The 21276-nt window shown below is 42.7% G+C and overlaps 1 protein-coding gene across 2 annotated transcripts in view; it reads left to right on the forward strand.

The window, feature by feature from the left end:
- Positions 1-21276, forward strand: part of PMFBP1 (polyamine modulated factor 1 binding protein 1) — an 83068-nt gene that overhangs the window by 50709 nt on the left and 11083 nt on the right. For both annotated transcript variants that reach the window (XM_073015534.1, XM_073015533.1), the window contains exons 8-17: positions 132-353; positions 10389-10559; positions 11574-11684; positions 14020-14146; positions 14233-14390; positions 16833-17076; positions 19103-19292; positions 19459-19612; positions 20595-20762; positions 21034-21171. In XM_073015534.1, coding sequence (XP_072871635.1) covers positions 132-353; positions 10389-10559; positions 11574-11684; positions 14020-14146; positions 14233-14390; positions 16833-17076; positions 19103-19292; positions 19459-19612; positions 20595-20762; positions 21034-21171 — 1683 coding nt within the window. The remainder of the gene's footprint in view (positions 1-131; positions 354-10388; positions 10560-11573; positions 11685-14019; positions 14147-14232; positions 14391-16832; positions 17077-19102; positions 19293-19458; positions 19613-20594; positions 20763-21033; positions 21172-21276) is intronic.

Consider the following 21276-nt stretch of genomic DNA (forward strand, 5'->3'; position numbering starts at 1 on the left):
GCAGCCTCTCTTCTGTTCATCTGGTCTTCTGGTTTAGATACAAGACTTCTCTGCAGGGAGTCTTACAACTGCATCCTTTCCTCATTACATGCTTCCATGGGCTCAATGTGGATTTATTCCTACACCTACAGGTGATTCTCTATGAGGAGGAAATGGGAAATCACAACGAGAACACAGGGGAGAAGCTCCATTTGGCACAGGAGCAACTCGCCTTGGCCGGGGACAAGATCGCCTCCCTAGAGAGGAGCTTAAGCCTCTACAGGGATAAATACCAGTCTTCCCTGAGCAACATCGAGTTACTAGAATACCAAGTGAAGATGTTGCAGGGGGAGCTCGGCGGGATCATGGGTCAGGTAGGACTTAAGCCAGGCCATTCAATCCAGGCAAGTGGACGTGCTCCCAGGTGGTCCCCTCAGACAGTCCCAGCCTCCTCCACTGGAAACCCAAACCTTAACCCAAATGTCATTTCCTGCCCTTGATTTTGTAGCCCTCAGGTTTTGAACCTCCAGCTTTCACATATGCTATAAGATCACTTCTTCACAATTTTGAGGCTCTTTAATTAATATAAAGAGCCACCACTTCAAATAACGCCAAAAGAGAATTACCAAATAAGCTCCAGCCCCGATGTTCCTGTGGGGTTGGCTGAGCCTTTGTTGAGATTGCATCACAGCTCATCACCCTCTGCCCAACCCTGCTTCCTTCCTCTTTCTTTCACAGGTGTTAATACCAACAGCTCTCCCTAGCAATGTCCAATCTTTTGTTAGTTCTCATGGGGGTCCAGCAGGGGGCTCTGCTAGGCCACAGGACTCATGCAAACCACAACTTCAGGATCAAATAGGAGGAAAAAGCTATGAAACATGGGAAAGAAGAGTCAAAACACCTGGTTTGTTTCTTTTTTCTTTTAACTGCTGTTTTTAATTACACAAGTAATACAATTATTATAGGCTTTCTAGACAGAAGTACAGAGATTAGATATGAAAGTCTGCCTTCAACCTCTTCCCCATCATTCTCCTCCTCTTCTTAGGTAATTACTTGAATCATATGTTGAGAATCCTCTTGGGGCTTGTGCTATATACAGTTACATATATAAATGGGCGGGAGGTTATTTTTACCTAAGTGGTTATCAAAGTGGTTTTAAAACTTACTTTCAAAATGCATTTTTTTTTTTTTTTTAAGACAGTGGTGCAGTCTCGGCTCACTGAGGCCTCCATCTCCCAGGTTCAAGTGATTCTCCTGACTCAGCCTCCAGAGTATCTGGGACTACAGTCACATGCCACCATGCACAGCTAATTTTTGTATTTTTAGTAGAGACAGGGTTTTGCCATGTTAGCCAGGCTGGTCTCAAACTCCTGACCTCATGTGATCCACCCGCCTCAGCCTGCCAAAGTGCTAGGATTACAGGCATGAGCCACTGCACCCAGCCTAAAATGCACATCTTAACAATTTATTTTACTTACTACCTTGTATTCTGTAGTAGGGATGTACTACTTATTGACTTGTTTTTTCCTCTCTTTACAAACAGGCTGTAATTAACTTCCTTATTTCTTTTGGATAATTCTTGAAGTGTGATTGCTGGGTCAAAGGATATGCTTAGTTTTATTGTTTAAAGATACTTCTAAATTGTATACCAAAAAGGTTCTACCAGTTTACACTTTTACCAACAATAATTAAGAGAGTGTATTTCCCCACTCCCATCCACACTGTGTGTTTTCATTCTTTTAAAGTTGTGCTAAACGCTGATGGGTATGGGGAAAACACTAACTGGTTACAATTTTCATTTCCTTAGTTCTAATAGTTGCAGTTTGGGTTACCCAGGAAGCCAACTCGAAGACAGAGTAGTGTGCAGGACATTTTTAGGGAGAGCTCTTGGTATTAACACCAGTGAAAGGAAGGAGAGGAAAGCAAGGTTGGGCAAAGAAAGAAGTTGAGCTGTGATGCAGTCTCAACAAAGGCCTCAGCCAACCCCACAGAGCTAGATGAACCTCAGAGCCTTGCTAAATTGAAGGGAAGGGAGCTGGCCTTTAAGCCTCCATGTCATCAACAGTTATGGGATGTGGGCCCCCCAGGGAGAGATGCGTGGCCTTGGGCAAAGCAGTTTTCTTCAGCCTACACAATCCCCATAAAGGGCAATAAGTCCTTCATTGCCAAAGGGGATCTGGAAAGCCCATCACAGTCTCCACCGCACTTACGAAGTATTGAGCACTATTCATAAGCGTATTGGTCATATGGATTTCTGTTTCATGAATTACTTGTTAACTCATTTTTTACTGGGTTGTTAGTCTTTTTTTGCATTGGTTTGTAGGAACTTCTTAATATATTACAGGTAATAATGCTTCATTACATATGTGGCAAATACTTTCTCCCAGTCTGTAACTTTTCATTTTACTTTATTAGTGGTATTTTTCACCATACAGAAGATTTTAATTTTTATTATTATTATAATTTAAGTTCTGGGGTACATGTGTACAACGTGCAGGTTTGTTACACAGGTAAACATGTGCCAGGCTGGCTTGCTGCACCATCAACTTGTCGTTTACATTAGGTATTTCTCCTAATGCTATCCCTCCTCCAGCCCCCCACCCACCGACAGGCCCTGGTGTGTGATGTTCCCCGCCCTGTATCCATGTGTTCTCATTGTTCAACTCCCACTTATGAGTGAGAACATGCAGTGTTTGGTTTTCTCCTCTTGTGATACTTTGCTGAGAATGATGGTTTCCAGTTTCATCCGTGTCCCTGCAAAGGACATGAACTCATCCTTTTTTATGGCTGCATAGTATTCCATGGTGTATATGAGCCACATTTTCTTTATCCAGTCTACATTGATGGGCATTTGAGTTGGTTCCAAGACTTTGCTATTGTGAACAGTGTGGCAATAAACATATGTGTGCATGTGTCTTTATAGTAGAATTATTTATAATCCTTTGGATATATACCCAGTAATGGGATTGCTGGGTCAAATGGTATTTCTAGTTCTAGTTCCTTGAGGAATCACCACACTGTCTTCCACAATGGTTGAACTAATTTACACTCCCACCAACAGTGTAAAAGCATTCCTATTTCTCCACATCCTCTCCAGCATCTGTTGTTTCCTGACTTTTTAATGATCACCATTCTAACTGGCATGAGATGGTATCTCATGGTGGTTTTGATTTGCATTTCTCTAATGACCGGTGATAATGAGCTCTTTTTCCTAAGTTTGTTGGCTGTATAAATGTCTTCTTTTGAGAAGTCTCTGTTCATATCCTTTGCCCATTTTTTGATGGGGTTGTTTTTTTCTTGTAAATCTGCTTAAGTTCTTTGTAGATTCTGGATATTAGCCCTTTGTCAGATGGATAGCTTGCAAACATTTTCTCCCAATCTGTAGGTTGCCTGTACACTCCGCTGATAGTTTCTTTTGCTGTGCAGAAGCACTTTAGTTTAATTAGATCCCATTTGTCTATTTTGGCTTTACTTGCCATTGCTTTTGGTGTTTTGGTCATGAAGTCTTTACCCATGCCTACGTCCTGAATGGTATTGCCTAGGATTTCTTCTAGGGTTTATATGGTTTTAGGTCTTACATTTAAGTCTTTAATTCTTCCTGAGAGAGTTAATTTTTGTATAAGGTGTAAGGAAGGGATCCAGTTTCAGCTCTCTGCGTATGGCTAGCCAGTTTTCCCAGTATCCTTTATTAAATAGGGAATCCTTTCCCCATTGCTTGTTTTTGTCAGGTTTGTCAAAGATTAGAGGATTGTATATGTGTGGTGTTATTTCTGAGGCCTCTGTTCTGTTCCATTGGTCTATATATCTATTTTGGTACCAGTACCATGCTGTTTTGGTTGCTGTAGCTTTGTAGTATAGTTTGAAGTCTGGTACCATGATGCCTCCAGCTTTGTTCTTTTTGCTTAGGATTGTCTTTGGTATGCAGGCTCTTTTTTGGTTCCATATAAAATTTAAAGTAGTTTTTTCCAATTCTGTGAATAAACTCAGTGGTAGCTTGATGGGGATAGCATTGAATCTATAAATTTCTTTGGGCAGTATGGCCATTTTCACGATATTGATTCTTCCTATCCATGAGCATGGAATGTTCTTCCATTTGTTTGTGTCCTCTTTTATTTCCTTAACAGTGGTTTGTAGTTCTCCTTGAAGAGGTCCTTCACATTCCTTGTAAGTTGGATTCCTAGGTATTTTATTCTCTTTGTAGCAATTGTGAGTGGGAGTTCACTCATTATTTGACTCTCTGTTTGTCTGTTATTGGTGTATAGGAATGCTTGTGATTTTTGCACATTGATTTTGTATCCTGAGATTTTGCTGAAGTTGCTTATCAGCTTAAGGAGATTTTGGGCTAAGACATTGAGGTTTTCTAAATATACCACCATGTCATCTGCAAACAGAGACAATTTGACTTCCTCTTTTCCTAATTGAATATCCTTTATTTCTTTCTCTTGCCTGATTGCCCTGGCCAGAACTTCCAATACTATATTGAATAAGAGTGGTGAGAGAGGGCATCCTTGTCTTGTGCCGAATTTCAAAGGGAATGCTTCCAGTTTTTGCCCATTCAGTATGATATTGGCTGTGGGTTTGTCATAAATAGCTCTTATTATTTTGAGATATGTTCCATCAATACCTAGTTTATTGAGAGTGTTTAGCTTGAAGGGCTGTTAAATTTTGTCGAAGGCCTTTTCTGCATCTATTGAGGTAATCATGTGGTTTTTGTTGTTGGTTCTGTTTATGTGATGGATTACATTTATTGATTTGCGTGTGTTGAACCACCGTTGCATCCCAGGGATGAAGCTGACTTGATCATGGTGGATAAGCTTTTTGATGTGCTACTGGATTCGGTTTGCCAGTATTTCATTGAGGATTTTCTCATCGATGTTCATCTGGGATATTGGTCTAAAATTCTGTTTTTTTGTTGTCTCTGCCAGGTTTTGGTATGAGGATGATGCTGGCCTCATAAAATGAGTTAGGGAGGATTCCCTCATTTATTATTGATAGAATAGTTTCAGAAGGAATGGTACCAGCTCCTCTTTGTACCTCTGGTAGAATTCAGCTGTGAATCCATCTGGTCCTGAACTTATTTTTGTTGGCAGGCTATTAATTATTGCCTCAATTTTAGAACCTGTTATTGGTCTATTCAGAGATTCAACTTCTTCCTGATTTAGTCTTGGGAGGGTGTATGCGTCCAGGAATTTATCCATTTCTTCTAGATTTTCTAGTTTATTTGTATAGAGGTGTTTATAGTATTCTCTGATGGTAGTTTATATTTCTGTGGGATTGGTGGTGATATCCCCTTTATCATTTTTTATTGCATCTATTTAATTCTTCTCTCTTTTCTTCTTTATTAGTCTGGCTAGCGGTCTATGTATTTTGTTGATCTTTTCAAAAATCCAGCTCCTGGATTCACTGATTTTTTTGAAGGGTTTTTTTGTGTCTCTTACCTCCTTCGGTTCTGCTCTGATCTTAGTTATTTCTTGTCTTCTGCTAACTTTTGAATTTGTTTGCTCTTACTTCTTTAGTTCTTTTAATTGTGATGTTAGGGCGTCGATTTTAGATCTTTCTTGCTTTCTCTTGTGGGATTTAGTGCTATAAATTTCCCTCTACACACTGCTTTAAATGTGTCCCAGAGATTCTGGTATGTTGTGTTTTTGTTCTCATTGGTTTTAAAGAACATCTTTATTTCTGCCTTCATTTCGTTACTTACCCAGTAGTCATACAGGAGCAAGTTGTTCAGTTTCCATGTAGTTGTGCGGTTTTGAGTGAGTTTCTTAATCCTGAGTTCTAATTTGATTGCACTGTGGTCTAAGAGACAGTTTCTTGTGATTTCTGTTCTTTTACATTTGCTGAGGAGTGTTTTACTTCCAATTATGTGGTCAATTTTAGAATAAGTGCGATGTGGTGCTGAGAAGATTTGATTTGGGGTGGAGAGTTCTGTAGATGTCTATTAGGTCCACTTGGTGCAGAGTTGAGTTCAAGTCCTGGGTATCCTTGTTAATTTTCTGTCTCATTGATCTGTCTGATATTGACAGTGGGGGTATTAAAGTCTCCCAGTATTATTGTATGGGAGTCTAAGTCTCTCTTTGTAGGTCTCTAAGAACTTGCTTTATGAATCTGGGTGCTTCTCTCTTGGGTGCATATATATTTAGGATAGTTAGCTCTTCTTGTTGCATCGATCCCTTTACCTTTATGTAATCAGAATATTTTAATTTTTATGGAGTTGAATCTGTCAGTCCTTTATAAATTCTAGGTTTTATGTCTTGCTTAGAAAGGCCTTCACTGCCTTCAGGATTATAAAAGTTTATTGTGTATTTTCTTTAGCACTTTTATAATTTTGCGTTTTTATGTTTTTATCTTTAGTCCATCTGGAATATGTATTTTATATGTATAATGACATAAGGCTCTAATTTTATTGTTTAAATGGATATCCAGTGGTCCCAAAACCATTTATTGAACATCCCAGGCCTTCCACACTGGTTCAGGTACCAGCTCACAAACCGATTCTTCTGTACACAGGACCTTCTCTGGATTATATATTCTTTTCATCTTTCTGCCAGTTCCTGTGCCAGTGTCAGAGTTTTTTAGTGACTTTAACTGGTAGCTTGTTTTAATAGATCCCCCTTCACTTTTCTACACTTTTCATTTTTTCTTGGCCATTTGTTTATTTCTTCTCTTAATGAAATTTAGATTCATGTTGACTGACTTTCAAATTATGTATGAATTTGGGGGAAATTAGCATGCCCTATGGAATATAACATATTTCTACTTTTATGCAAGTTTTCTTGTGTATGCTTCAGTAAGATTTTGTACTTTTCTCTGTAGATCTCACATATTTCTTGCTATGTTTATTCCTAGACATATTTCAGTTGTTATTGGTTTTATAAATGGGATCTTTTATACATTTAATTTTATTAATTTTTTTTTTTTTTTTTTTTTTTTTTTTGAGATGGAGTTTCACTCGTTGCCCAGGCTGGAGTCCAATGGGACAATCTCAGCTCACTGCAACCTCTGCCTCCCACGTTCAAGCAATTCTCCTGCCTCAGACTCCCAAGTAGCTGGGATTACACGCATGTGCCACCAGGCCCAGCTAATTTTGTGTTTTTAGTAGAGACGGGTGTTTCTCCATGTTGGTCAGGCTGGCCTCGAACTCCTGACCTCAGGTGATCCGCCTACCTTGGCCTCCCAAAGTGCTGGGATTACAGGCATAAGCCACCAGGCCCAGCCAATTTTTTTTGTTTCTGAGATGGAGTCTCACTCTGTCACCCAGTCTTGAGTGCAGTGAGGCAGTCTCTGCTCACTGCAACCTCCGCCTCCTGAGTTCAAGCAATTCTTCTGCCTCAGCCTTCTGACTAGCTGGGACTACAGGTACATGCCACCATGGACAGGTAATTTTTGTTATTTTTGCAGAGACAGAGTTTCACCGTGTTGGCCAGGCGGGTCTTGAACTCCTGACCTCAAGTGATCTGCCCACCTCAGCCTCCCAAGGTACTGGGATTACAGGTGTGAGCCACCATGCCTGGCCTAATTGTATTATTACTGATATATAGGAAAACTTCTCTCTTATCCTGCTACCTTACTGAGCTCTCTTACCAGATTTTCACTTGACTGTCTTGGATTTTCCTAAATTGCTTTCCTTTTCAAAATTTACACAACTTGTTTTCCACCTTATCATATTGACCAGCACCTCTAGAGCAATGTGGAATTGTGTAGCCTCTTTGCCTTGCTCCTCAATTTAAAGGAAGTAATTCTTGTATTTCACTATTAAGTATAATGCCTGTTTTTGGCTTCTTTTCAATCTCCTTTCTCAAATTGCAAATATGACTCTCTATATTTAGCTTATCAAGAATTGTTATGAGGAATAAAGGATGAATTTTATCAGATATTTTTATTAGCATCTATCCTTCAAGGAAGCAGATTACATGAATAGATTATTATATATAGTAACAATCTTTATGTTCCTGGAATAAACTCTACTTTATCATAACATATTTATTAATTTTAATGAACTTTACTAAATTTATTAAAAGTTTTTTTTTCATCCATTTTCAGAAATGAGATTAGTTTGATGGCTTAAATGTTTGTGCTTTCCTCACATATTGGTGTCTGGATTATGCCATCCTAATATAATGAGCTGGAAAGCTTTTTACCTCCTTTTAAATCTCTGGAACTGTTTATATAACATAGGAAATATCTATTTCTTTAGTATTAGAAATAAACCCAACTGTTTCTCATTACTGTGCTCAGCAGTCCCTTCACCTCTTCTACATTCTTGCAGTTTTCCTTGTGCTGTAAATAATTCCTTCTTAATTCTTTCAGAAACAATTGTGGGTGGCACAATTTCTCAATATTTCCATGTCTGAGCAAGGTTTATTTTGTCATCATCCTTGAATGCTAGTTTGGCTGTATATACAAACTTTCAAAAGCATCTTCCCTTAAGTCTTCGAAGATACTGCTGCATTTCCTTGTACCACCCAGTATTAGAGATGCATTGTTAGATGTCAATGTGTTTCTCATTTTTCGTAGATTACCTGTCTTATCTCTTTGAACACTGGAGGTTTTTAGGCTCAGGGGGTTAAGCCACTCAACACTTCACTAACCCTTTTAGTCTGAAGATCTACATTTTTCTTCACATCAGAGAATATTTCTCCTATTCCTTCTAAATTAATTTCCATTTTTCATCTCATAGTATTAAGAAGATATTGGGAGCTGTAGATATCTTATTCCTTATTAGCTTTTCTGTTATGTTTTCCAGTCATTTGCCCTTATAGACTCTGTATTACCTATATGAACATTATTTACAGTCAGTTTTAGATTTCTGCCTGGCCTTTCTGCAGCTTGCTCACGGGGGGCTTTCATGCTCAGTGAACAAGAAGTATTCCTAACTTTGCCTGAAAAACCCCGGTTAGGGAGACAAGTTTAATGGGGAAAGGATCTACCATCCAAACTAGAATTTTTTTTTTTTCACCATGTATATCAATTTACCCCCTTATAAATGCGAACCAATAAGAGGGCAGTAACCTTCATGCATGATTTCAAACGATCTAGGGAAAGACATTTTAAAAAAAACAAACAAACGTGGTTCAAGGAAAATAGCCATACTCATGTTGATGACAGTGTTAAGTGTTAATTTCTTTGAAGCACAATAGTACAAGATCCAATTTTAAACATGATCTGGGAGTCCTACTTCTATGAATTTAATGTACACAATTACCAGAATAAATACTCAAAGATTTATGTGCAAAAGTATTCATTTCAGCTTTGTTTCAGAAAAAACAATGTGGAAACAACCTATCTTCTCATCAGTAGGAAACCAGATTCACACATTTAAAAGCAATTTAAAAGAACAAGATAGAAGCACATGTACTAGCATTGATAAATCTCTAACACATCTTGCTGAGTAAAAAAACATATTTTTTATGTTTTAAAAGCCAACATAACTTATATTGTAGAGATTCATTTATATTATGTAAATATAGTGTAAAGTTCTAGAATATGCACAGACTGTCACCTCTGGAAAGTAAAGAGATAATGAAATTAGAAGTGATGGTCGAAGAAAAATTCAGATCTGCCTGTAGTGTTACAATGTTTTAGAGAGACAATATAAATATAATTACCTGTGTAATTTGAAATTAATTTTAAAGGAGGAGTAAGGTAGATCAATAAGTAACAATATGAAAACTATCTTAAATTAATTGTGAAGTGAAAACACAATGTTTAAATACTGTATAGAAGACTCATTTGTCGGCCGGGTGTGGTAGCTCAGGCCTGTAATCCCAGCACTTTGGGAGACTGAGGCGGGTGAATCACCTGAGGTTAGCAGTTTGAGACCTGCCTGGCCAACATGGCGAAACCCCGTCTCTACTAAAAAATACAAAAAAAATTAACCTGGCGTCGTGGCGCATCCCTGTAATTCCCACTACTTGGGAGGCTGAGGCAGGAGAATCGCTTGAACCCGGAAGGCTGAGGTTGCAGTGAGCCAGGATAGTGCCACTGAGCTCCAGCCTGGGTGACAAGTGAGACTCCATCTCAAAAAAAAAAAAGAAGAAAGACTCATTTGTGTAAGAAAAAAAGTGAGAGTTATATGTGTATACGTATATGCATATACAAATATGCATAAAATATTCCTGAATGATATCCAAAAAGCTGGTAACATGGATTGTCATCAAGAAGGGGACCTGAGTCATAGTTAGGATGGAGGAAGACTTATCTTTCAGCGTCTTCTTTTGTGAACCATTTGGGCTTTTTACCATGTATATGCCCTAGTTAATATTTTTTCTTTTGTTAAAGAAACCATGATTTCCATATATGAACATACACCTTTAGAATATAGGTCGAGAGATTTTCCGTGCTCGTGGAATTCTGAAGTAACTCACAAACTATAAACAAAACCAACCCATTATTTTTAAATCTCTCAGGAGCCTGAGAACAAGGGTGATCATTCAAAGGTACGAATATACACTGCTCCTTGCATGATTCAGGAGCATCAGGAGACCCTGAAACGACTGTCTGAGGTCTGGCAAAAGGTCTCTGAACAGGATGATCTCATTCAAGAACTTCGAAATAAGCTGGCCTGCAGTAACACTTTGGTAAGTGCCTTCTTCTAGAAATGTCTCTGGGAGACCCTCAATCAAGACATGGGGAGAGAAAGGAGGGAAAAAGAGTCACCTAAATGAATCTTTTTCACCAAGAATCCTCGAATGTCTGATATATACTTGCCTTCCCACTTTGTTCATATTCTTCATGGTAATGCCTCTCCCCATCCACGTAGTTTGAAATTCTAAAGAATCTTAAAATCTCTCACACAACAACCTAAATGCCCATCAGTCGGGAAATGGTTAAAGAGATTAAGAGAAATAATTAAAGAGATATCCCTATTGTGGAATAATATGCAGCCAGTAAAAACAACTAAGCACATCTGTAAGAGCTGCACGGAAGGAGCTTTGTGACTTATTGCCAAGAATAAGTTGCAGAATTCCATGTATAGTTCAGTCCTACTTTTGTTTTACCTCTAATGATAATACTAATATGTAAGTACAAACAGAATTTTCAATACTGTCCTCTCCCTTAGTGGAAGTGAGAGAGGGGGGAATAAGTGAAGAGGGGGTTTCACTTTTCCATGCTTGGGTTTTATTTGAATTATTTTCAACAAAATCAAAAAAGCATAAAATTAAAACCAAAATTTCGTGTTTTTTTAATTTTTGAAAAAAGAAATTACACACACAGTCACCCACTCCATAAGGAACTTCCTTCTTTAATTCTCAAACTTTGTATCCTGTCCTCCGATAGATTAGGTACATCTCTCCATCACAGCCCCTGAAGAACCTTCTTCTGCCTCATCAAATGGACCAAACAGAGGTTTAGGAGAGAGTGCAAGTGTGGGCATTGATGAATTTGAGACAGATCACATATGCCTTAGAAAACCTTGATGTTAGATGGGGAGCTTAACTCCTTCTCCCTACCTACCCCACAGGGAATGCCTGATGAATTGTATAATTCTGCAACAAACTTATGCCACAGAAAGGAACACTCTGAAATAATAATCATGGTAACAAGCATGTTTCATTGATCATCCGGCATAACAAATCTAAGCTTATTTGCAGGTTCTGGAGCGTGAAGAGGCTTTGATAAAACTACAAGCCGACTTTGCTTCCTATACAGCTACCCACAGATACCCTCCTAGCTCCTCAGAAGAGTGTGAAGACATCAAAAAGGTGGGAGAAATTTGCTGATCTGTGCCTACCGGGATCGGGCTGAGCTGGGTTTGATTCTGGGCTTTCCTACTTATTTTTTATTTTTATATGACAGTTTATATTTTATTTTATATCTGTGTGACCTTGGTTGGCCCTGCCACAAGGATACTGTGTATAATGTATGCCAAACTCCAAAGACAGGCTGCATTCAATTTTGGAATTGCACCTGTCTCTTAACCCACTTCTAACAGTACACCTAAACAAGAGAATACTTCTGTTGCCTTGCTAGATTCAAAAGGACCATCCAGCCTCCTAGTGTCTGGCTGGAGTTGAAAAGTAGCTAATTTAGGAAAGATTATTAATCCAAATTTATTCCCCCTTTGAGAACTCTGTGTTTGCAAAATTCAAAGCAGTATCGAAAGTTGATTCTAATAATAAATAAGCAGTTAAACCATGTAAACAAATAGCAAGAATTGATTGGCCAGGTGTGGTGGCTCATGCCAGTAACCCCAGAACTTTGGGACGCCAAGGTGAGCAGATCACTTGAGGTCAGGAGTTTGAGACCCACCTGTCCAACTTCGTGAAACCCCATCTCTACTAAAAATACAAAAATTAGCCAGGTGTGGTGGCACATGCCTGTAGTCCCAGCTACTAGGGAGGCTAAGGCAGGAGAATCACTTGAACCCAGGAGGTCAATGTTGCAGTGATCTGAGATCACACCACTGCACTCCAGTCTGGGCCACAGAATGAGACTCCATCTCAAAAAAAAAAAAAGATGAACCAGGAGTTAAAACATGGCCAGGTGTCCTCTTAGGTCAGGTCCTGTTAAGTCAACTGTGACTGAACTTGGTACCTGGCAAAGCCAGCCACAGGAGGCCACGCTGGGCAGGTGCTGGCATGCCTGCATGCCCCAAGACTGATGCCGAAATAGGGGTGAAGTGGGGTGGCAGAGGGAATAAACAACACGTCAGCTCCCCAAGGGGTTCTCTAGTGGGGGAGGAGGAGACTCTCCTCTTTCCAGGACTTTCCAATCCCAGAAAGTTGGTTGAACAAGGGATCAATATTGAACTTTGTAATTTTTCCTTGGACATCTGTCAATATTTATTTTAAAGATCAGTTACATGTTATTCACATCCTGACCTAGAGCAAAAATCTCATAAGACTCCATTTTTTTAATGATACAAACTTCCCCAAGAAGCAGAGTACACCTTCCCCCATTGTGCTGTGTTTCCTTTCCAAAGCCTTCATGCTTAGCAACGAGAGACCCACGCCAGCTTTTTCCAGCAGGCCTCAGGATCCTCCCATCCGCCAGTGTGGCACAGTGTGGGGCTTTGAGTCCCTGCAGTGCCCACTCCTGGGTCCTCTCCCCAATATCCCTGATGCCTAGGCAACGAATTGCTCCTCCCCAGCCACATGCTCCTGCCTTCTTTTGGTGAGGAAGACAATCCCCTCTCCTTCAGGGTAGAAGCCAAAGGCCTTTCAGAAGGGCCCCAAGCCCCACGTGATGTGACCACCAGCTCCTCACCCCTCCTCCAGCTCTCCCCATCGCCTGCTCCGTGCCAGGCGCGCTTGCCTCCTACATGTTCCCTCCACAGGCCTTGTCTCTGGCTAGTCTCCCCGCCTGAAAGCTCACCTCCAGCAAGTCTCAGCTGAGAGGCCATCTTTGCAGGGAGGCCAGCCTATTGTCCTACTTAAAATTACAACATGCACCTTGCCCACCCATGCCCCTCCATTCCCCTTCACTCTTCGGTTTCCCCCATAGCACTTATCAACTGTTAGCATTTTCTATAAGTCACTACTTATTATGCTCTTCATCTCACCCACTAGGGCAGCTCTGCGGGGACAAGGATTTGTCTGTGTCTTTTGCTCCACATTATTTGCTTTGAAAACATTAACAGAGTCATGCCCAGCACCCAGGACAGTGCCGGGCACACAGTAGATTCTCCATAAACAACTGTCTGTCTCAGGGAGGAAGGAATACAGGGATGGCTGCTTTTATGTGTATTCCGTGTGAGCCTGAGAAGTCTGCAGTATCCTTTTGTTTTATTCTGTTTAAAAAAAAAAAAAATGTAATTGAGATACAGTAGTTGAGATACAGTGGACAAATTCACCGTTGGTTTTTAGTATATTCACAACATTGGGCAATCATCACCACTACCTAATTCCAGAACATTTGTGTCACCCCAGAAGAAACCCTGTACCAGCAGTCACTCCACGTACCCATCCCCTGGCCCCCAGCAACCGTTACTCTACTACTCTGTCCCTACCGACTGTTGTGTGTGGCCGCTGGGCATTTTAGAAAGCATTCTCCATTCTCTCTCATCTCCTCATCCTGCCCTATTCTTCCGTCTGCCAGATACTGAAGCACTTGCAGGAGCAGAAAGACAGCCAGTGCCTGCATGTGGAGGAGTACCAGAACCTGGTGAAGGATCTGCGCATGGAACTAGAGGTCGTGTCGGAACAGAAGAAAAACATCATGAAGGGTAAACAGGGCGGCAGGCTATGGCAGGGGAGCCAGATGGAAGCCTAGCTCTCCCCTGAGCATAGACTCTGTCCCGCCCCATGGTAGACATGATGAAGCTGGAGCTGGACCTGCACCGACTGCGGGAGGAGACATCTGCCCACATTGAGAGGAAGGATAAGGACATCGCCATCCTGCAGTGCCGGTTGCAGGAGCTGCAGCTAGAGTTCACCGAGACCCAAAAGCTTGCTTTGAAGAAAGACAAGGTAAAATGAGGAACACTGGTTGGATTCCCAATGGGGCAGGTGTGAGGCCATGCCCTGGCAGGAACCGGTTCTGCCTTCACCCACCGTGATTGCTTTGGGAGCCTCAACATAAGCACAATGAGATGGTGGCTCTTCAGGCCCAGGTGCAATTCTAAGTACTTCTTTGGTATTTCTCATCATACATAATAAATGAATCTGATCATGCAGGGACCAAAACAGAGGCACTGACTTTTCCCAAGCCCCGCAAGGTAGCAAGAGCATTTGGGACACACTTACTTGCATCATTCCCTTATACTCTTTTTATGCTTGATAGTGGAAGGAAATGATATAAAATAATAGGTAGCCTTACTAAGAATTTCAAGTGAATTTCACTTTTAAAATTACAAATATCTGGCTGGGCATGGTAGCTCATGCCTGTAATCCCAGCACTTTAAGAGGCCGAGGTGGGGAGATCCCTTGAGCCCAGTTTGAGACCAGCCTGAGTAACATGATGAAACCCTGTCTCTACAAAAAAATACAAAAATTATCTGGGCATGGTGGTGTGCACCTGTAGTCCCAGTTACTTGGGAGGCTCAAGTCACAGGATCATGTGAGCCCCTTGAGCCCAGGAGGTGGAGGCTGCAGTGAGTCGTGATCATGCCATGCACTCCAGCCTGGACCTAGAATGAGACCCTATCTCAAAACAAACAAACAAATTACAAATAGTTTATGAATATGTAAATAGGCAGTTTGAAAATATTAATGGAGCTGTGCCCTAAAAGAACTGTTACTGCCAACATAAATCAAGTTCTTAGAAAAACCTAGAAATGGAACCAAGAACAGAAAGGTTGTGAAACCAATGCAAGCTTTTGTAATCAGTACTATTCCGACTCTGAACTTCCGTCAGAGCTATTAAAAATAATCCAGCTGAGGGCTAGGTGCAGTGACCCACACTTGGAATCCCAGAACTTTGGGAGGCCGAGGCGGGTGGATCACTTGAGGTCAGGAGTTCAAGACCAGCCTGACCAACAGCCCGTCTCTACTAAAACAAACAAACAAACAAACAAAAAAACCACAAAATTAGCTGGACATGGTGGTGCACAGCTGTAATCCCAGTTACTTGGGAGGCTGAGGCAGGAGAATGACGTGAAGCCAGGAGGGGAGGCTACAGTGAGCCAAGATTGCACCACTGCACTCCAGCCTGGGCAACAAGAGTGAACTCTGTCTCAGATAATAATAATCACCATCATCATCATCCATTTGATAGACTGGCTGGTCAGGAAAACCTCCTGTTTCAAGGCACAGAGGAGATATGCCCATCAAAACAGAGGCATTTGGAGAGATGATGACAAGGCACAGAGTCTGGGTAAACAGCTTTGAGTCATTTGTATATTCACTCCACAAATATTTTTGAGCCCTGAGATATGCCAAGCACTGTCCTAGACACTAAGAATATAATAAAACCTGCAACATGCCGCCTCTCATGGAGCTTGCACTCCTGTGTGGGGAGACAGCCAGTAAACAAAATTACTATATAATACTGGTATACCCACGTCAGACACTGATAAATCCCTCCGACAGCTTGGTGGCGGTTTTACACAGAGTGATCAGGGAAGTCCTCTCTGATAAGGTGACATTGGGGCAGAGATTTGAACGAAGTAAGGGAGCCACCCAGGCAGAGGTCTGGCGGAAGAATATTCCAGGCAGAGGGAATAGCAAGTGCAAAGGCCCTGAGGTGGGGTCTGCTTGGAGTGTTCCAGGAGCTCAGCAGAAGCAGAGAGGGGTGGGGGTGGCAAGGGGTGAGGTCAGACAGGTTAGCCTCGGACCAGACCATAGGGTGATTGTAAGGACTCCCTCCTTTTTCTAAGAGATGGAAGCTGGTGGAGGGTTTTGAGCTGAGGCAAAAGATCTGACTTGCACTTTTAAGATCCCCGCCTCTAGCTGGGCGCAGTGGCTCATGCCTTGATCTCAGAACTTTGGGAGGCCAGGCATGGTGGCTCAGACCTGTAATCCCAACACTTCGGGAGGCTGAGGCAGGTGGATCACTTGAGGTCAGGAGTTTGAGACCAGCCTAGCCAACATGGTGAAACCCCATCTCTACTAAAAACACAAATATTAGCCAGGCGTGGTGGCGCATGCCTCTAATCCCAACTACTTGGGACGCTGAGGCAGAAAAATGGCTTGAACACGGGAGGCTGCAGTGAGCCAAGATCATGCCATTGCACTCCAGCCTGGGTGACAGAGAGAGACTATGTCTCAAAAACAATAAGAATAAGAATAAAGACTCCCTCTCTCGACGGTGTGGAGAATAGCCTGAGGGGAACAGGAGTGGAGGCAGGGAGGTTCGCCCATTGTCCAGACAGGGGATGCCAGTGGCTTGGATGAGGGCTTGAGACAACCTCTCATTGCCTTCATCCACCGCCGCTCAGAGCTTTCCCAGCATTTGCATTTTGCTTTCTTCAGTTCCTCCAAGAGAAAGATGAGATGCTGCATGAGCTGCAGAAGAAACTGACACAGGTTCAGAACAGCTTCCTGGAAAAGGAGAAGGAGCTGGAGAAGCAGCAGTGCATGGCCACAGAACTCGAAATGACGGTCAAGGAGGCTAAGCAGGACAAGTCCAAGGAGGTGGAGTGCGAGGCCCTACAGGCTGAGGTCCAGAAGCTGAAGAACAGTCTCGAAGAAGCCAAGCAGCAGCAGAGGCTGGCTGGTGAGGCCCCCGCAGGTGCTGTCCCCACCACACTTTTCTGTGGGGCTAGAGCAGCCCTAGAGCAGCCACCTTCTCTCTCCCAGAGGCCACTTCCCTCGCCCCCTCCAGTGTCTCACTGCAGACCTTCTCAGGGCCTCATCCTACACCTCACAGCAGTGGCCACCACCCTCTTGTATTCCTTCACCCGCTCCCAAGCTCACCTGCCCTCTGGAGTCACCCACCCACCATTCTCCCAGCAGTCTTGCCTGAAGACCCTGGGCCTTCCTGGCCACAGGGAGGCAGGGCTCTGTCCTTTGCACCACATTCCTCTCCATCTTCTCTAGGCCCTCATCACACAATTTGCTTCTCCCTTCCCTGGCTTTTTATTCCCTTTCTCCTTTTTGCCCCCAAATACATTCTGTTCTGTGCAGCTTGTACTGTGGATGATGTCCTTGTCCCTCCACAGAGCCTGCTTTCTCAGAGGTCACCAATAACTTCTTGCCTTAGGTACAGGGTTTCTCTGGGGATGATGAAAATGTTCTGGAATTAGATATTGATGATGGTTGCATGACTTTGTGAGTATCCAAAAAAACCACTGAATTGTATACTTTTAAAGGGTAAATTTGCCAGGCACGGTGGCTCATGCCTAGAATCCCAGCACTTTTGGAGGCCTAAGTGTGCAGATCACTTGAGCCCAGGAGTTCAAGATCAGTCTGGGCAATGTGGCAAAACTTTGTCTCTACAAAACACAGAAATTAGCCAGGCATGGTGGTGGGCACCTGTAGTTCCAGCTACTTGGGAGGCTGAGGTGGGAGGATCACTTGAGCCTGAGAGGTCAAGGTTGCAGTGAGCTGAGATTATGCCAGTGCACTCCAGACTGGGCAATAGAGTGAGACTCTGTCTCATAAAAAGTGGAGGGGGGGTGCTAAGTTTATATTACATGAATTACTTACCAATTTATAAGATAAGATCCAAGCTTAGCTTCCTTCTTTACCCTCCTTTAATGCTGTGTTCCTTGATGCTATTGGCTACTTATGCCTCAAATCTTGTTTCTCAGCTTTGGAGATATCACAGGTCCATCCTTCTCCTACAAACCTCCCCATCGTTCTCTTTTCCCTCCTGCTTTGACTGTAGTCATCTAGAGACTCTCCCCTTCTTACTCATTCTTCAGTGAGCTCCCTCCTCTGTGTAGCTCCCTTTCCCTACAGGTAACTCCAAAACTTCAAGCCCCAGCTCTAACTTTGTAACTGCCTTCCCCTCATACCCGGTGGAAGCAATGGCATGGGCTAGAAGAATATTGCTGAAAGTTTTTCTCTATTCTAATGTGTTCCAATTTTCCTGAAGCAGTTTTTCTTTTATGTCAGATTCCTGCTCAAGAACCCGCTAAATCACATCTAAGCATTTCTCTTAGGCTTCCAAAGTCCTCCAAAGCCCCCGCTCATCCATCCACTTATTCAACTCTATCACCCACCATTCCTCCCCACTTCCCTTTCCAGTCAAACTGATGTCTTCTACCCTCCTCCCACACACCTTCCCCATTCTCCTCACCAGGCATCTGCTCTAACAATCCCCGCCCCTGGAATTCCCTTCCTCCCACTTCTTTTTCTACATCTCAGCTTCTGTTTCTCCACTCATCCATCTCCAAGCGCTCTGGCCCATGTGGATCTCTTCCTGAACCCAGTCAGTGTGAGTTTAACATGACAATGTTCTCCAGGACGGTGGGCCGGTAACCCTCCCTCAGGAGCCTCTAAACTCCAGGAGGGTCAGGATTTGTCCCCAGTGACAGAATGAGTTGCACATGAGTTACTGAGAAATTTCTACCAATGTGTTTAATTTTAGTCCAGAAGGTGTCCACAGCTGAGGGGTAGACAAAGACAGATAATTTAATAGGGCTCTTTAGGACTGATCGTGAAATGGAGAGAAATGAGGACAGACTGGGAATTGAAGTAGAGCACGAAATGAAAGGAGAAACTCTTCAGCCAGGCTGAAAAGAGTGTGATCTTCATACACCCTCCCTTCTCACATGGCCATCTTCCCACTTCCGCAGCTCAGCAAGCAGCCCAGAGCAAAGAAGAGGCTGTGCTGGCAGGCTGTCACCTGGAGGACACCCAGAGGAAACTGCAGAACGGCCTCCTCCTGGACAAGCAGAAGGCAGACACCATCCAGGAACTACAGCGAGAACTTCAGAAGCTGCAGAAGGAGTCTTCGATGGCTGAGAAGGAACAAACCTGCAACAGGTGCCCAGGCTCACCTCCAGAGAGAGGTTCTGTCCCTCTTGAGCCAGCCGGGCCCTCTGTGGGCAGCTGCCCAGGCATGGGAAAGCAAGGACTTCCCATGGGGTCAGCTCTGCAATCTGCCCACATGGGCACTGAAGTCTGTCCTGTGGCTGTTATTTTGCTTTAGAAAACGGGTGGAGGAGCTGTCATCAGAACTCTCTGAAGCCCTGAGGAAGCTTGAAAATTCAGACAAGGAAAAGCGGCAGCTTCAGAAGACAGTGGCTGAGCAGGATATGAAAATGAATGACATGCTCGATCGTATCAAGCTCATTCAGCACCAGGTGTGACGGGCAGGCAGACAGCCCATTCAAGTGCTTGCTCTGCTTAAGATAAAACACAGGCCAGGAGCAGTGGCTCACACCTGTAATCCCAGCTCTTTGGGAGGCCAAGGCAGGCAGATCACTTGAGCCCAGGTGTTCCAGACCAGCCTGGGCAACATAGCAAGACCCCACCTTACAAAAAAAAAAAAATACAAACATTATCAGGGCATAATGGCACGTGCCTGTAGTCCCAGCTACTTGGGAGAATAAGGTGAGAGGATCCCTTAAGCCTGGTAGATTGAGGCTTCAATGAGCTATGATCTCACCACTGCACTACAGCCTAGGTGACAGAGTGAGACCCTGTCTCAAAAAAAAGGAAAAAGATTAAATATATCAGTCATTATTTGGGAAGATGTCACTACCAATCCATGCAAATTAATTGACCAGAATTGTGGTAGTATGCTAAGCCAGCCACTCAGCACCAGCTCCCATTACCAGTGAGAATCATTTTCAATGGTTAACCTTAAAATTAATCAAACAACAATGTTGTTTTTTCTAGGATTCAAAAGCTATCCTTATCAGTCAATTTATTTATTTTTTTAAATAGTGCCCAGCAGCAGGAGATAATTGTCAGTCAATTTAAAGTCTTTAATCTCTGAATTACTCTTTTTACACTCTTCTAAGATTTTTTAAACTTCATTCAAAAAGGTTTTTGATAAAGATTTGGAATCTTCCAAATCTTTGGGAAGAATTGATGAGAAAGTAGGAGAGAAAGCCGATGCTTAGGAATTGGATCAATAAATAAAATAAATTGCTATATCTGACTGAACAAAGAAAAAATGTTACAGACATTAGAGGAAACCTTTTATTTTACGTATGCTATATAACTAAGGAATTGTCTTCTTATTCATTCCAGCCATGCCCTGTGTGCAATTGTCTGTGTTTTTCCCCCAAATATAATATAGTCTAAGACAGTCTTTCAGCTCAGTCTTTATTTTTTCAGCACAGGGAGCAAGAATCCACCAAATGCAAGTTAGAAGATGATCTTCAGGAGGCCACAAAGCTACTGGAGGACAAACGGGAGCAGCTGAAGAAGAGCAAAGACCGTGAGAAGCTGATGGAGGAAGAACTTGAAGCTCTGCGGCAGGAATTTAAAAAGAAAGACAAGACGGTGAGTGGGAGAACCCCAGGAGAGCTGGGTCAGGAATCCAGAGTGGGACATGACCCCAGCCGGACTTTGGGGGATGCAGAGGCAATGGATGCTCAGACCTTAGGAAAGACAGGAAGGACAGTGGGAAAGGCCAGCAAGGAGGGGAGTGAGAAGGCCTGAGCTCCCTCAGGGTGGAGATAGAGCTGGGGGAGAGGGAGGATGGAGTGGGGCTTTTATAGTTATCTGAGATTAATACCTCTTTGCTGTGCTTTATTCTTTAATGAGCGAACAGTTGAAAGAGAATTCCAGAAAGTTGGAGGAAGAAAATGAGAATCTCCGAGCAGAGTTACAGTGTTGTTCTACACAACTGGAATCCTCTGTCAACAAATACAACACCAGCCAACAAGTCATCCAAGACTTGAATAAAGAGGTGAGTAGACAGGAACCCCAAGGGAGTGAGGAACTTGAACCCTGTGACCCTTGACCTGAAATCTGTACCCACCTCTCCTCCACACAGAAATGCAGCTAACTGCTC

The sequence above is a fragment of the Chlorocebus sabaeus genome, chromosome 5, assembly GCF_047675955.1.
Source record: "Chlorocebus sabaeus isolate Y175 chromosome 5, mChlSab1.0.hap1, whole genome shotgun sequence".
NCBI classification, from domain to species: domain Eukaryota; kingdom Metazoa; phylum Chordata; class Mammalia; order Primates; family Cercopithecidae; genus Chlorocebus; species Chlorocebus sabaeus.